This window comes from Triticum urartu, chromosome 3A (assembly GCF_056163025.1).
Source record: "Triticum urartu cultivar PI428250 chromosome 3A, HENAU_Tu73, whole genome shotgun sequence".
Lineage (NCBI taxonomy): Eukaryota > Viridiplantae > Streptophyta > Magnoliopsida > Poales > Poaceae > Triticum > Triticum urartu.
In genome coordinates, this window is record NC_141875.1 from 7580628 (window position 1) to 7597590 (window position 16963).

The 16963-nt window shown below is 43.6% G+C and overlaps 2 protein-coding genes across 2 annotated transcripts; one reads left to right on the forward strand and one right to left on the reverse strand.

Annotated features, from left to right (window-relative positions):
* The first annotated feature begins 214 nt into the window (after window positions 1-214).
* On the forward strand, window positions 215-15137 carry LOC125546446 (SNF2 domain-containing protein ENL1-like). Its single transcript, XM_048710710.2, has 18 exons — window positions 215-445; window positions 676-806; window positions 929-983; window positions 1148-1384; window positions 1513-1568; window positions 1698-1788; window positions 2296-2433; window positions 2516-2587; window positions 2846-3067; window positions 3163-3234; window positions 3717-3797; window positions 3896-4014; window positions 4085-4196; window positions 4292-4360; window positions 4468-4562; window positions 7374-7505; window positions 14427-14489; window positions 14798-15137. Exons 1-17 carry the CDS (start codon window positions 215-217, stop codon window positions 14449-14451), a joined length of 1938 nt encoding a protein of 645 aa, XP_048566667.2. The 3' UTR covers window positions 14452-14489; window positions 14798-15137.
* Window positions 15138-16207: 1070 nt separating this feature from the next.
* LOC147977641 (putative sucrose-phosphate synthase 4) lies at window positions 16208-16748 on the reverse strand. Its single transcript, XM_087514494.1, has 2 exons — window positions 16638-16748; window positions 16208-16462 (listed from the first exon to the last, which is right to left on the reverse strand). The coding sequence occupies exons 1-2, from the start codon at window positions 16746-16748 to the stop codon at window positions 16208-16210; spliced, it is 366 nt and encodes a 121-aa protein (XP_087370620.1).
* Window positions 16749-16963: the final 215 nt, after the last annotated feature.

Consider the following 16963-nt stretch of genomic DNA (forward strand, 5'->3'; position numbering starts at 1 on the left):
AATTGTTGAACGAACCTCATATCTTAATATTCAGTGTCCTGGGTTCGACTCCCTGCCTGAGTCAAATTCTACAAGGCTTTTTTCAATAAATGACCCATCCAGTATTATATTTGCGACAAGGTTTTTTTAATAAATGATCCATCTAGTATTATATATTTGCGACAAGGTTTTTTTTAATAAATGATCCATCTATACTAGTAGTATATATTTGCCCATGCCTGTGCGTCAATCGGGACAAAAGATGGAAGACTCTGAAAGAAATAGTGCAGGAGACTGGGAGTTGGAGGATTCCACCAGCGAAAAGCCGCCCTACAAGCTCCCGGCGAGGATATCCAGGATGCTTTACCCGTTCCAGCTCCAGGGGCTCAGATGGCTTTGGTTTCTGCACTGCAGGGGGACCGGTGGCATTCTCGGGGATGATATGGGGCTGGGGAAGACCATTCAGGTTGGGTCCCAAGCTAACTCATTTTGCATTCCCCTTCATTCCAATCTCAATCTCTAGTCTCAGTTGCAGTCGATTCGGTTCATTTGATTGCTTTTCTTCAGAATAATCTGATTGATTATAACTTTACCAGTTTTGTAGTATCGCAGGACTGTAACCATTGATTACGCCTACTTCGCCGCTTAAGCGTACTGCAATTTAATTATCTGGTAATGTTTACTTTTACCGTGCAGGTTTCTGCCTTCCTTGCCGGATTGTTCCATTCGGGTTTAATCAGGAGAGTGTTGGTTGTTGTTCCAAAGACACTTGTGACTCACTGGATCAGAGAACTTACACTTGTTGGCCTCAAAAGCAACATCAGGGAGTAGGATATATGCACCACCTACCTATTCATATCATCTCTTTTGATCAGCGAGTAGGATAAACATATGCACCACTTACCTATTCAGGACTCATTGATTCTTTTTTTTTTCCATCTGTTTACAGCTGCTCTTGTCCCAACGTAAATGTTCGCAAGTCTGAGCTCCAGTACGCATTCAAGGTTCATTAAATTCCTTAGATAAAATTCCGCTGGTCATTTATATCCTGCCATTTTATCTAGTAACTGTTAAATTTGGTTGAACAGAGTTCCATTTAAAAGAATGCATATGATGTTTTTCCAAGATATTTTTATGAGTTGCATCTGATGTTTATTGTCTTCTACAGGAGGGTGGTGTCCTATTGACAACATATGACATTGTCTGGAAATATTACAACACGATAAGAGGTGACTTCTACCATGACGTCGATGACGATGAGGAGGGGAACTTATGGAACTACGTTGTTCTCGACGAGGCACATTTAATCAAAAACCCCAAGACGCAAAGATTCCAAAGAATATCTGAAATACCGTGTGTCCATCGGATTGCCATCAGTGGAACACCTATACAAAATAACTTGGAGGTACCACCTAAAAGACTCCTACTCTAATTTAATACCACTATATGCTTATGCTTAATATGCCCCCCCCCCCCCCCCCCCCAAATATTATTTTCCAATGCAAGTAATTAAATATGTGTATTCTCTTACAGGAAATGTGGGCTCTTTTCTATTTCTGTTGTCCGGAAGTCCTGGGTGATAGGGATGAGTAATTCACTTACTCTATTGTTATTCTCAAAATAAAAAACTTACTCTATTGTTTTCCTGCAATAATGATGTTCCTTTATTTATTTTGCATTGTCCACTACTATTTATTTATCTAAATTATGCATGACAGGTTTAGAGAAAGGTATGAAAATTATATCAATCGAGGAAATGAAAAGGATGCCACCAATCCAGAGAAGCACATAGGCTCAAACGTAGCCAAGGTGATTGTCTTTTTTTTTTTTGTATTTGTGTCCAAGCGAAAGATGATACACAAGCCTTGTTTCTTGTTTTCTGTGTTTCTGTCCAAGAAATGACAAAAAACGCAGTGTTCAACATATTAGTACAGTAAGATCTCATGGTGTTCGATAAATTCCAACATGCACATTCACGGTACATTTCGTTATTACCATTTTATTCAGATATTTCAAGTTGGACATCAACTCAGTTTTGTATTACACATATTGCATCCATACATTAGCAAAGTAGTACATTCATCTCTGAAATTGACATGCGAACAAGCAATGTCTATAAACTGCATTAAAATTCCTTACTAACTTAACGTCCGCATTTAGTTGAAGCTATGAGATAGAAAGTCGTGCACTTATATCAAGCCATCTCAGCTTGCTACATTTCGTTCTAGAAATGTTATCTATTTTTCTGAATTATTATTTGAAACGGGTCATACTAAACCAGTCACACTTTCTGTTTTCTTGTTTGATACGTCACAGGAATTAAGAGAACTGATAAAGCCTTATTTCTTGCGTCGTATGAAAGATGAAGTGTACTTTGCTACTAGCTTGACAAATGAGAATACGCTTCCTAAGAAAAATGAGCTAATCATCTGGCTGAAATTAACAGATTACCAGGTACAAATTTTTGTGTCATTGATGAGAAACTGGTTGAGTAATTGGCAGATGACAATGTTTCAATTGCCTTCTTTGTGTGCAGAGGAAACTATATGAAGATTTTCTGAACAGTCATATATTTAATAAAATGCGACCTCGCTTGCTGGACATCACTGTAAGTATCGGCTTAAAACCCATTTCTTCTCACTGATGTTGTTTACTGTCCACGAATATACCCATATTCGTACGAAAATATACCTTTCTACTGATGTTTTCTCTATCAGATTACACCCAAAAATTAAATGGAAAGAGCATATATTTATATCACAGGATGTGTTTGTTAATTATATGGCCTACTTTATAATTGCTTTTGATGTAAATGTTCTTTTTGTGAAATTCTGCTTGTTTCATTTTTGTTGTTGTTCTTCAACAGATATTGAAGAACATATGTGATCACCCAGACCCACTGATATTGAAAAAAGTTGCTGCTGAGGGCACCTTGGAAGGCATGGAAGATATGGATGGAAAGTTAAATGGTCATGATATGGCGAGGCTCAAAAACATGGCCTTGAACGTTGCTGGTTATGATGATGATGCACTGCAAGTCGGCCAGCTGGAAGTCTCATGCAAATTATCTTTCATCATGTCCTTGTTGGTAAACATTCTTTGATGCATGCTCATATGAGTTGTCAGAAATGTACTCCATATTTGTTTATTTAAACTAAATGTGGCTAGTGCCTGATGTTGTAGAAAAATCTTCTTGAAGAGGGACATCATGTTCTAATTTTTTCTCAGACTCGCAAAATGCTAAACATTGTTCAGGTCAGTTCTTGTGAATATGTCAGTTATCATAATTTGCATGTAGCTCATGCTGTGTTTTGATATGCTGTAATAAAAAGCGGAGTTAATTTTATATATCATTTGTTGCTTTTGTTTATTAATATACATGATAAACAATGCTGATTGAGTGAATGGCAGATTTCTCTTAGTGTATATATATATTTTAAAACCAAAATTACAATTCGTTGGGATAAAAATGGTATGACAACATGACCCGTGGACTGTGGTGTTTGTCATCTTTGATCTTCTGCCATATTTCTTTTAGAAAAAAAGTATATCAAGTGCATAAAAGAACATAAACTAAATGTGGCTAAACCGCTAAAGTCATCTTTGGATCATTTGGAGGAAAATTGTTGTGCTCTTCAATTTAAATGTAATTCTGGATGAGTATGTCTATAATCATCATTTCTTAAATGTGGATGCTTACCTACATTCTGTGTTGTAACATTCGATTATTGCAACAGGAAGCTATATCATTAAAGGGCTACAGGTTTTTTCGCATCGATGGTACCACCAAGATTTCAGCAAGGGAAAGGATTGTGAAGGTTCTTGTTCCCATTTCACAATATTCTTATGCCGTGGTGTGCCATGGACTCAATTATATATGATATGTTGCTTTAATTTTATGCAATTGCATCTCCAGGGTTTCCAAGAGGATTTTGGAACTCAAATATTTTTACTGACTACCAAAGTCGGTGGTCTTGGACTTACACTCACCAAGGCAGATCGTGTCATAGTAGTTGGTCCTGCTTGGAATCCAAGGTACCCCAACTTTCTTTTGGTTTTATGAGATACAAGTTCTTTTACTGCGTAACACAATCTTCTTTTTCAGTATTGACAATCAAAGTGTCGATCGTGCCTATCGAATAGGACAGACAAAAGATGTGATTGTATACCGCTTGATGACGGCTGGAACCATCGAAGAAAAGATATATAGAATGCAGGTTTGAATATGATCCGACATTTTTTACTCAGACATTATTTTTTATATGATATCTGAAGCTTGAAGTTCCTTGAGTTGAATAATTATTTTTTCCAGATTTTCAAGTGGGGTTTGTTTAGGACAGCGACTGAGCAGAAAGAACAAACACGCTACTTCAACCAGAGGGTAACATAGTGATCCTGATTACATTGTTGCTCATCATTCATGGATTGCATGATGTCCTACTAGATATAAACAATGGCTGATAATATCACATGTGTATGTATCTTCAGGACATTCAGGAGCTTCTCAGTCTGCCAGCACAAGGTTTCGATGTTTCCTCCACGCAGAAGCAATTGCAAACAGAGCATGAACAGCAGCTTGACATGTAAGACAATTGTTTTGTTCGACTAAATCTGATGATGTCAACAGTATTGCTTTTCGATGTTCCATACATATTTAACTAAATATGAACTGAAACTAGTTTTAACCATCACCTACTATATTATCTGGGTAAACATACACATCAAAATCTCGAGGTCCCCCTTGGACTTCTTTAAACATTTTGACATGCAGATTTTTCGATAAAGGGTAGATTTTATTGGCTCAAATTGCAACATCGAAAGGATACAAACACAATGAGCACACACCTAGCTTCTGCGTAGTTAGGATGCACACAATCAACACCAACACACGCATATAAAAAATACGCCTGCAAATAGCAAAGTCATATAAGACCAAAGCTATGCTTAGGCGAAGAAAAAAAACTCATATCAATCAGATCCGAGATAGGCAAACTACAATAATGACTATATCCACACCAACCATCTCATGACACCCCACAGACGATGATGTTCTTCAATAGCAATGCCTTCAGGAAGGGAGCGACGCTCAAGCGCCACCATCACCAGATCCAACCATCCAAGGCCAGAATCTAGTTTTTTACTCTAAAAAACCAGTCCGAGCATATCCGAGCAATCCCTTCAACAAGGTAACGACATAAAAATATTGCCATTACCAAGAATAACCAACACGGATGGACGTAGGCTTTCACCCCAGAACTCGAGACCGGGTGCTCAAGTAACACCATGATTGACGTCACTTATGTGTTGTCGCCACCATTTTTCCACGATCATAGCAGCAACATGTGATGCGTACTGCAGCCGCTACACAACCATCCCTCTGCGTCAAGCCATCGTCCATAGTTTGCATCTCCCCACCAAAGTCAACAACCGGGTCTAGAGCGAGGAACCCTCACAAAGACCTTTGTGTGGCCACCACAATCCACCCGAAGGACCAACACGGATGGCGAAAACACCACCGTCGACTACCAACTCCACGGAGAGAGCTCTGCCCCATGCCAGCCTGCCCAGGGGCCGACATGGTCGAAGCTGGAGAACGAAAGGGAGATCAACATGGCCCCCGCTCAGGCTAGACGTGGCGAGCGGTCTTTGCGGCCGCTCATGGCCCGTGAAGGACCGGACGGTACGGTCCCGGCCCGCTACAAAAATCGACCAGTCCGAGCTGTGTAATTAGGCCCGTTACAGCATCCGGCTCGGTCCGCTCGGTCGGACGGAAACATTTTTTTTTTGCATTTGCTGAATCGCATGTACATGGCCCAGCCCATCCTAGCCTCCTAGGGTCGAGTTTTTGACCTAGCCCGCACGCACTAACACATCAGGCGCTCAAAAAAACGCACGCACGTACGCACCCGCGCCGCCGCCACCGTCGTCCAGCGCACAGCTCCTCGCCGACACGGCCATCGGTCTCCCCGCAACTAAGCGCCATGTCAAGAAGCTCCGCCATCATGAGATCTCCTTCCCCACGCAGCGAATCGGCCGGATTCGCTCGAAAGCCGTCGCCATCATCCTCCTTCCCCGACTCCGGCCGCCGTCTTTCGTCGTCGATTGCGTCGCCTTCGCTGCCTTCCAGGCCTCCCCGACGCCTCCGTTGGGTTCGCGATGAGCCACCACCCCTTCCCCTCTGCTCCCCTTTCTGATCAGAGCCCTGAGCCCTCTCTCGTCGCGCCATGGTTACCACCTCGCCGCTGGAGGTGGTTGCTCGGTCCGTTGGTCCAGACCGAGCTTTTGGGTGTCCGGTGCGGTGCCCGAAAAGGGGACCTCCACGTGCTTCGGTCCGGTCCGCCGCCGGCCGGTCCTAACCTGGGTTCGGTCAGGGATCGGACCGTGTCCACCCTGAGCCCCCGCGAAGTGTAGCCGCCACTAGATCAGAAGCTCGCATCCGCCAGATCGGCGCCGCACTTCCCGATCCAGGGCGACGAGCACCAAGGCAAACAGTGTGATGAATTCACCAAACATTGCCTTGGAGCCACGCTGCGTGCATACGAGGCCGTCCGCGCATGATCCGAGCATCAGCGTCAGCCCTGATCCACCCTACTCGCTGCTAACCACCACCAAGAGCAGTCACCGCACTGCCCCGCCTGTCGCTGAAGTGAGCAGCCCACCGTGCGCGGCGCTCGGAGGAGCCATTAGCAACGAAGCTGCGATGTTCTCCGGACAGCACTCGCGCACCACCACCAGCAGCCCGGCCAAGACGAAACCAGCCTGGCGGCTACCTCTGACGGTGGCGCGGGGAGGGGAAGGGTTGGGTGGCGTTGCATTGAATGTGGCAGCGAAAGGCCATGCAGATCAGCCGCCAACTCAAGCCACGTACGAGATCAGGGCACCCAGCCCCCCGCTCCAAACCCCCTGAGTTGGTGCCTCCGCACCTCCGCCGGTAGCAGCCGATGATGCTAGCCCATGTCCGCCTCAGGGGAGAACTAGCCCCACCACACCTTGGCCGGAGCCCTGCCATTGAAGCTTGCAGCCGAGTCCTCCAAAACAGCTGACGCTACCGCCGCAGCCCGGGCTTTGCCCGGCGATGCCTTCCGGCGGCGGCGAGGGGAGGCCCCCGGTGGCTGGATTTGGGCGCCCCGGTGCAGCTGCGGGAGCAGCACGGGAGCGAGTTTTCGGTCCTGCAGTTTCAGTTTTTCTGAAACAGAAATGGCGTATTAAACAGAAATCGAACATCTGCTAGTTTCGGATTGAATTTGCTAGCTGGTTAGGGAGCTTCTTGACATGATCCCTGATATATCAATAGTTCACTGGCAATTCCATGTTAATTAATTTTGTTTCCCTGTGTTAATTAATTTTGTTTCCCTGGTCATAATATGTTTCCATGTACTGTATCTTCCGTCTAGGGATGAGTCACTGAGGGAGCACCTAGATTTTCTGGAGCAGCAAGGAATAGCCGGCGTGAGCCATCACAGCCTTCTGTTTTCGAAGACAGAAGTGCTGCCAACTTTGAATGAGAATGATCATGCACCGGCCAGGTCAGTAGTGTTTGTAACGCCCCATTTTTGGAGTGTTATTTTACTTTCTTCTTTTCCTCTTCAAAGAAAAGTTTTCAGGGCTATTTTTGCCTTTCTATTGTTTCTTTTATTTTGTGTGATATTCTAATTTAATTCTTATACGAACTCTTTTTGATAAAGGACACTTTATTACGTAATGGTTTAAGCATTACACCTAGCCTCTACAAAACTGAGATGCACACAACCAAACCAAGTCCAAGCTAAAAAAAACAAAAACAAAGGCGAAATACAAGAAAACATGAGTCTGTATGACGCCTAAACTGAAGGAGGGCCAATCGTAAGATCATGTTTTCATCCATGTTGGGTAAAACTATCCCTTGCCGTTTGCTACAAGCATGTACACGCCTAAACTGAAGGATTGTCCACATGTTGTAGAGACGACCATAAACGAAGCGTACCGGTACACCAGTAGATAACCTGCATAAGAGAACTTGTTTTTTTGTTGAAAATCTTATCATTTACATATCCAAAGCGACCAAATAACAACAAGCACTCCCATCCTGATAAGAATTCTAAACTTGTGATCGATCCCATGTAACGAGTTGTCAAAAATGTTAGCAGCACTACATGGAGGATACATGCCAGAAGTTATTTGGATGATTGATCATATAGAACAAGCTAATTTACAACGGAAGAACAAGTGTTTTATTGTTTCGTCGTGATGACAAAAGACACATTGCGTACTTCCATGCTAATTCCTCTTAATAAGGTTATCTTTAATAATAATGACTCCTCGACGAAGATACCACATAAAGATTTTATTCTTAAGTGGTATCTTCATCTTCCAGATCTTCTTCTTATTATTATCAACTGACACATCAGATTGGATCAACTCTCTATACATTGAATCTACCGAGAATTCACCACTCGTGTTTAGATTCCACCGAAATTCATCGACTCCACGTGATAAATGTACCATGGCGAGGCGATTTATCAAATCATTCCATGATGCAAGTTTGGGGTCTATTAAATCTTATCTGAACATCACATTCAGAGGATTCCAGAACCATGGCGATAGTATCACCCTTGTATTGAACAATATTATATAGAGCTGGATATTGTTCCCGGAAAGTGAAATTACTTAGCCACTTCTCCTCCCAGAATCTAATCTCCATGCCATCTTCACAGAGAAGGACCCATAGCAAAGAAAATATTTCTTCGTAGCCATTAGACCAGCCCATAGTGTGAGTCCCCAGGCTTCCAATATACTTGGGACACTGCTTTGAGCATACATGTTTTCTCCTTAGGAGGGTTTTCCATACGTCATCTTCCGTCAGCAGCTTAAACAACCACGTACCGAGGAGGGCATTATTCTTAACCTCAACGTCATGAATACCCAGGTATCCCATAGGGAGGTTGAGTCTACTCCCCTGATACATGCAGACATCGCCTTCCCCGCTCCCTTTCCCTCAACCTCCTATGCTCACTATGCCGTGAGACGAGTTCACCGGCCATCTCGCTTCAGACTATATAAGGCGACTATCGGGGGAATTACCCACGGCTACACCCGGCAGTCCAAGACATGACCCGGCTAGACTAGAAGGCCCATGACCGGGTCATCCAGGGCGCCATATGGGCAGGGTCTCCTTGGGCTAGGAGCCTGGAAGGAATCCGGCTAGGAAGATCAAGACCTGGCCTATGAAGAGTGGACCCGACAAGACCCGGAGTCCCAACACCAGAAGGAGTCCACTTAACTTGCAAGACACAAAAGGTTTACAAGACTTAGAGTAGGACTCCAACTATGTGTAGAACCCGAAAACCTATTGTAAACCCCAAGGACCCGGCTATTATATAAAGTGGGTTCCTGGGGCGTCCAAAGGACAGGTTGAGAGACAACCAAGGCTAGAAGTTCTCGAGTCATTGGTAGCGAATTAGCATCCTTGTATCCGAGATCATCATCATCAATATCAATCAAGCAGGAGTAGCCTTTTACCTCCCCCATGAGGAGCCAAACCTAGGTAACCCGTGTCTCTCGTTTCCTGATCAACCCCATCCAAGTCATCACCTAGCAGCGATGGCCTCACAACTTAGTCCTATCATGAAGACATCTGCCATGACAAAACCACAACAGCGACCCCGAGTCTTGAAACACACTCCAAAACCTTTCTCCTAAAACCATTCGACCTCCTTGCCACCTCATCGAGCTTGGGAGGATCATGTTCCTCAGTTCCGGCAGAGAGTGTCATCGGTACTCTCTTGTTGCATGTGTCGTCTATGACCACCCCCAACCTCCTTTTCTAGTTGTTGCCACATCTCCGTACCCCGCACTTGATGCGCTCTTCAATTTGAAGTTTGTAGAAGCAAGGAGGAAAATCAACCAATGCCGCCGCCTCTGTTCGTCGGAGATGAAGGCGACGACGCTGGGGTCGTCATCGGTAACCAACTCCTTCACACCCCAAGCTGTGGACGCATCCTCTCGTTCGGCCGGACGCCTTGCCACCCCTCATCGTGTTGTCGTTCACTATCACAGCCGCCGTATCCTCTCCTATAATTAGGCGCTAATTAGCCTAATTTGAAAACTGCAGGTGGGGCCCACCTGTCTGGATTATATTCTTCTCTCTCTTTACGCTTTGTATCGATTGAAAATACATTTTCTATTCTGGAACATGTATTTCCGCTGAATCATTTTCTATTTAACTAGATTTAACCTAAAATAATAATTAATAAATGAGCAGTCTTTAGCTATGCTAGGACGATGCCCGTGCGTTGCAACGGGAAATATATATATTTTTTGATGTCTTTAACTTATGGACCAGTACATTGCAATGGGAGAGCACTCATATATGTGACGGGAAAAATATATTTTGATGTCAGGTGATGTTAGTAAGATTCATTGTAACAAAAAAGGATGACACTGCAGACCAAGTAATTTAGCTTATGTTCCAGTGGAAGATTAAAACATGCATCTTATGGCCCACATCATTTAAAAATCCTAAACTTTTTAGTGAGATTGACATAAAAAATCCTCAACTTTTCAGTGAGATTATGCATGGGGCTTTGCTTCATGCATTGCAGTCTTGTCAGAAAGTGTACGATAAAAAAATAATAACACAGATGGTATTTAAATATCACAAACAAACACATACCCTTCTTCTCAAACGCAAGTGATGTCTTTTGTATTAGAAAAAAAGCAGCTACGTGGCGTGAGTCTTACAAAGAAAAGAACTGATTCTGAAAAGATCTAGAAGTACAACAAAAAGCCTAGTAAATAAACAAAAAAAAATTGTATAGCTACCCTACACACCTACGACCAAATATCAGCAAAGCAACCATGCAGAGGCAACCAATGTATACATTGCTTCAATGTGTATTTCCTCCACCAATGCAGAGAAATCTGCGTCGACAGAATTCTTGATCTTGCCCGGGCCGACTCGTTCTGCAGTTGATTGGAATCGTGAATTGTAGGCATCGTCGGGCTGTGGAGCCAGCGGCTGAAGCGGACCATTAGCTGAGAACATGGTGTCAAACATCACTGCAAAGAACAATTCAGTTAGGATATGGGAGATCAACTCTGCTTCTTGCTCGCAGAGGGGACAAATTGTTGGGCATTGCATATTTTCTGCTACAAACAAAATGGCAGAATAAATAGAATAAAATTGTTGACATAAAGGATTTCCAGTTCACTGATATTCACAACAACACTCATTACAACATATGAACTCAAAACCATTATTTTAGATAATGTTGAGGTATATAACACTTGGCAAAAAACCAGTAAGCGAGGCTACTTTGGGTTTTCAGTGCAAGCATCCACGTATTATAAGGACATTGTAGAAAAGTAGTTAATACATCAAATATATAAACAACCAACCTATGGTGCGTGGAAGTGTTAATTGCCAGTTGAGATTCCCCAAAACTATGAAACATAATGCGATGGCCTGTTTAAAACTTTTTCTAAAGTAAAAAATATTTTAAAAAAACCGACATCACAATTTTTCATATGTATCACACACTAATGTTTAGCGTTTGTAGTTTTTTCTAAAGAAGGTTGACAACATATTCAATACCAGTTGGTCAAATAGGAACATATAGTTGTGCATTTCCACTCGACACAATATCAGTTCTACAAAAATGAATCCATACTTAAAATATTTATCATACTCCCAAACTTCAAATTGCTCATTGTTGAAATATTTGACAGTCTATACACAATCAGGGCAAGATTGGACAATTGATGCTAAAATTGCAATGTATGTTCAGAAGGGTAGGAAGATGGAGCACCAGATTAGTGGACAGCCATGGGATGACCTCATAGTTCAGAAGGCAGTCAGAGTACAGCTATGATGAAAGCAAAGCACAGTGTTTATACCAAGTGGAACCAAACTTGTAGGCAAGTACACTTGACACCATAGGGATCTGTAAATAAGAAGCAAAAGCCCAAGGAAAACAGAACTCACACGAAGGACTGAGAATAAGTGGTATAAATTACCAAAAGCAACCGACTGTCCAATAAAGCGGAGGCTGAACATGGTAGAGACCATGCATCTTTTCATTTAAAACTTGTAGTGCCTGGAATTTCTCAAGAACTTTGTGCACAACAACAATTTAGTGTTTGCTTATATATATACATCACCGGTACATATAACTGTTAGCTAAAGTTCTGTCAACAACCACTATTTGTAAATTCAGTAAATTTGTACTGAATTGACAAGGATCAATATGTAGCTGAGCACCCTCTCATATTGATCGTTATCTACCTATACACTGCCAAAAAAAAAACCAAGTTCCAGATTCAACAAAGATGACCAACAAACAATAGGGAATGCCCTTGATGGACACAAGGATCCAAGCATATGTCACAAACTGCTAACTTGTTCAGGAATTGATTGTCGATGCGCATCTTGAAGGTAGACACGACTTGCTGAAATGCAAGCTTCTCCCTATAAATTGTGGTGCAGGTCCATCAAACACAAAAATAACAACATGGTGGTCAAGCGCGGATGTGAATTTATCCGCCGTGTAAAACCAATGCGAATCAAACTACCTCTCACAGTTCCGACAAATTAAGCCCGGCCTCGCTCTTCTCCAATGACATGGCGATGGTCGCAACCAAGGCAATATCTCTCTCCGGCGGCCATGTCCGAACAACAACAAGAGATCTCGCGGGCGTCCCTCTGCTAAAAAACCTTTAGAGCATAAGCATTTTTTGTCCCTAGTATGCACCATATAAAGGTTCCATGGCCTTATCTCGGACATGCTTTTCTTCAGCCTGACAGGTAATTCATCATCATGTATAGTCTGTACACCCACATAATAATCCTAGAGCAACAGAAAATACTACCTACTAAGTGTAATTCCATAGAGTTACCCCTATGTTAAACCTCACATTAGTTTGTATTACTGCTAATTATTTTTATCACATCCTGATGGGTCAATAAAACCAAAAGAACATCAGCTAAAAACAAATAGAAGAACTGGACCTGTATTTGTGAAAGAAAAAAAGCAAGATGAAAGCAATATACAGTTTTTGAAGAAATTGAGTTGCTGTGAACTCGCTGCATGCGTTCACCTCGACTCGGCCAGCACGTCAAACGACGACCCTCACCATCACATCTATCTGCAGCAAATCAACATGGTGGATATAGAGGTGAGTGGCAGAAACTTAACTGACGGATAGATAGCAACGACTCTAATAGAGAACTGTTCTAACTCAACAAACTTTGGAGGAAGGGGAGGCATCTTATCCCAACTCTTTCAGCCTGTATGCGTGCCCCTGACCACACTGGATGTGCGCTCCTCCTCACTGCTGGATGGATGTTCCTGGCATGGTCTTCTGGCTTGTCGGAGCAACCAACCACCGGCGAGCACGGATCTGGCATGTACACCATCAGGTCACAGCAGAGAGGCGACGGAAAGCAGGTAGCGTCGATGAGCAGGAGGATAGTGGAGAAGAGAAAGCCACTCAAGGTCAAGGCCCCCCCCCCCCCCCCCCCCCCGACATGGCATTAGTTGTCGTCGCACTCAAGTAGCTCCAGAACGCAAGTAAACTGCGGCCGCCGCCAGCAGATTCGTCAAGATGCGCGGGGGCAGTGGGGGAGACGCGGCCCCTGCCGAGGCTTGCAGCAGCGAGAGGTTGCAGGGAGCAGAGGGCAGAGCACACTATCGAGGAACATGGATCGATGTGTCAGTGCATTGGTGGATGTTAATCTTGTTTCCTTGAAGGTGATGAAGAAAAGAGGCGGCGAGATCTGTATCAATGGCTGCTGGCCGCCCGGTGCCCGCCACCGCTGCTCGTCAGGCAAACTCTTTGCCGCCGTCTGGTGGCGCCACACCATCACGAACTCCCGCCGGCGTTGAACGGCACAACAGCAGGACATGGACCTCGACGGTGCTGAGCGCTTCGTTGGAGGATCCGTGGATGTCGGCTTGTTCTTTCTAGTGAGATAGAGGAGGAGATAAGAACGTGTTGGTCAGCCCATTAACAAAGATGAACGTGTTTGAATCCTGGCGTGGAATTCGGCCGAGGAAGGCGGCAGCGCTGCCGCCGGCGACGGGGGTGCGCCCGCTCGTGCGTGGGGAGGGGATGAAGGGGATTGCATGTGATACATTTTCTAAGGACCGCGGGTTGAATATACAAACTACATGGATTTCCAGATCCACTTACAAAGGGACTACGGGTTGATTACTAAAAACCACATGGACCTTTATGTAAAAAGGACGCGACGGTGAACCCGACAGACTCAATCCGTGCTTTATTATTATATATAGGTAAAGACTTCTCCGATTCATAAATTGCTCATTTAAACTCCTTTTTGAGTGATTCTTTTTCTGTTAATTTTTATTTTTCATGTACTTTATAGTAGTATTTATTTTGTATATTTTCTGAGTACTTTTATGTGCTGTTTTGGATTTTATGTGGTCCTTTACCTTTTTGCTTTATAGAAAAAGGAGAAGGAAACCTTTTTGAAGATTTTCCAGAGTCACCTTCTACTTCTTTTGATCAAGGCAAGCATGTTTTGAACATTGGATATGGTGTTTGCATATGTGTTTGCTTTCCTAGGGTAGTAAGCATGACTAGGGTACGTATTTTCTGTTCTAAGCATGACTAGGGTATCTTCCATGACATGGCATCATTGCATATGAATATGAGTAGCCTGTGACCATATAAATTTTATGGTAAACTATGTTGATATGCGTCTTCTCCTATTATGTACCATATTATACTTGTGTGGGCTAACTAGCAAGTATGTCTTTTGTTCATAAATTATTACAAGTACATTCGACGTACTCACCCGGCTTGTTGATTTGGCCAGGTGCGGGTGTGGATGAACCTTCGGATGCTGGCTAGCGAGTCCGATGTGTAGGAGTATTCACAGTTAGTGGCTCCTGTGGCTTTGGAGTCTGCCTTGTTTCCCCTATATTGAGGCTTCCGATATGCATTAGATTAGTTAAGCTTATGCCTTAAAAGCTTGACTTGTATGCTATCGCTTGGTGTGTAAACCCAACTATACCACTGTCCCATGTTCACCAGCTATGTGTGTTGATGTTGCTTTGTAATAATGTTGAGCCTTCCGCCTCAACCTTGTGTGTTATTACCCTAAGTATTGTATTGTATTTCTGCATCAAGACTGTGCTTACTAGCTTATTTATATCCTTGGCTAGTAAGGTTTGGGTGGCTTCTGGTTTTTCTAATCCGGGCTTCATAACACCGCTTGATATCAGCATCTCTGTAGGTTCCCCATAACTCCAATCAACATCAGGTGCAGAAATCTGCCTTGTCAGCAGATCCACTCTATATACTCCAGGTGTTTCACCTAACGCCCTAGCAAGCTCTACAACATATTTGACCTGCAGGTTATGGAACCAGTTAGCTGAACTCAAGCATCAATGGCATATAGACCAACCTGTAAGTACTATGTAGGCAACTAGCAACAAGATAAACAACAAGCTAACCCACCAGGAATGCAAGAATTGTGTAGAGATATGAAGCTAACATCAAGCACGCAAACATGAAAATGAGGGAGACGCAAGTACCTAGCCACCTGTATCTGAATCACGCCCAAGCTCCATATTCTCGCCACGTATAAGACCATGAATGCTGCACAACGATAGAAGATGCCAAAATAAAATCATCCATGTAAACAATGTTCATGTAGTTCTAAAAAAATCAATAGCGACTCTTCCATGGGCTACTAACATTATGAAAACCTAAAATCAAGTCCAAGGGGCCCCATGACGAGGACGCGTGCATGTGCCATACAAACGGATGTGACGTCACTCCTCTTTGAGCTCCCTGTGCATGCTTAGGTGCAAAGGCAAGGACTATGAATGAGACTTGGCTACTATATCAATCCAGCGTGTAGTGGATATACTTTGTGCACATTGACAAAACCAGATCCATAGGTAGACACAACAAAATTGCAAGGCCCACGTGCATCTAAACCATTAAAATTTCATGGAAACCAATGACCTCTGCACAGTGGGTGTATTCATATCCACTAGATACCATCTACTCTTTCACGAATCGCTCTTTTGTGGATTGGAGCTCCACAGTATTTGGAGCAATCAGGTAACTATGTTTAAACAGTCATAAACTCATAATGCATTGACCCGTCACTCTGATCATTCCTACTTCACCAAAAGGTGTCTATTTGAAACCGCTATAACTGAACTTTCTAAAAGCAAACACATAGGATGTGATCAATATGATCCCTAGAACAAAATTAGAGCCATACCTTATTAGCACTATGTACAGTCTTTTTATCTTTGTGCTGATTTGCCCAAACATCAATAGCATCAGTTGACCCTATCCTTGGCATGTGTCCCCTTGTACTCTCAGCGTGAATAGATGATTCATTAATATGTTCTCCTTTTTCTCCGTCAGATAGGTCCTCGGACAAATCAGCAGCAGCATCTCGACGGGCCTTCTCACACTCAAGACGTTTCTTCGATGAGCGGGAGGCTTCCTCTCCTTCAATCTGTATTAAATAATTCAAGATGGCAAATAATTAAACAACATGATGTAAAACTGGAATGTTGATACGTGACCTTTGGTGATTACATTAAAAGTCTGAGAACATAATTACTAGCTAAAGCAGTTAATTATTTCATTGAACACATAGCCGAGTGAAAGAACAAGATTATTCTCAAGACTGAAGGAGCATCAAAACCACAAAGGTCAAGCAACATATATGTGTATGGCAAGGCGCCCCCAGCGTCGAGGATGGCCTCCAGGTAGCTGTTGATCCAGTCGTTCCCCACCATCGCGGCGGACGCGCCCGCGCCCGCGCGCGCGCTCTCTCCGGCGCTCCCGGGCAGCGAGGCGAGATGCAATGGGGATTGGGAGGTGGGTGGGGCGGAGCGGAGCAGAGAGGGTTGTGGAAGGATTTGGATCGGTGGCGGTGCTAGCGAGTGGTGATGATGAGCATCAATGGGCTTGAGTTGAGCCTTCCCAAAGCAAAGCTGGCAAAGGGAGGGTG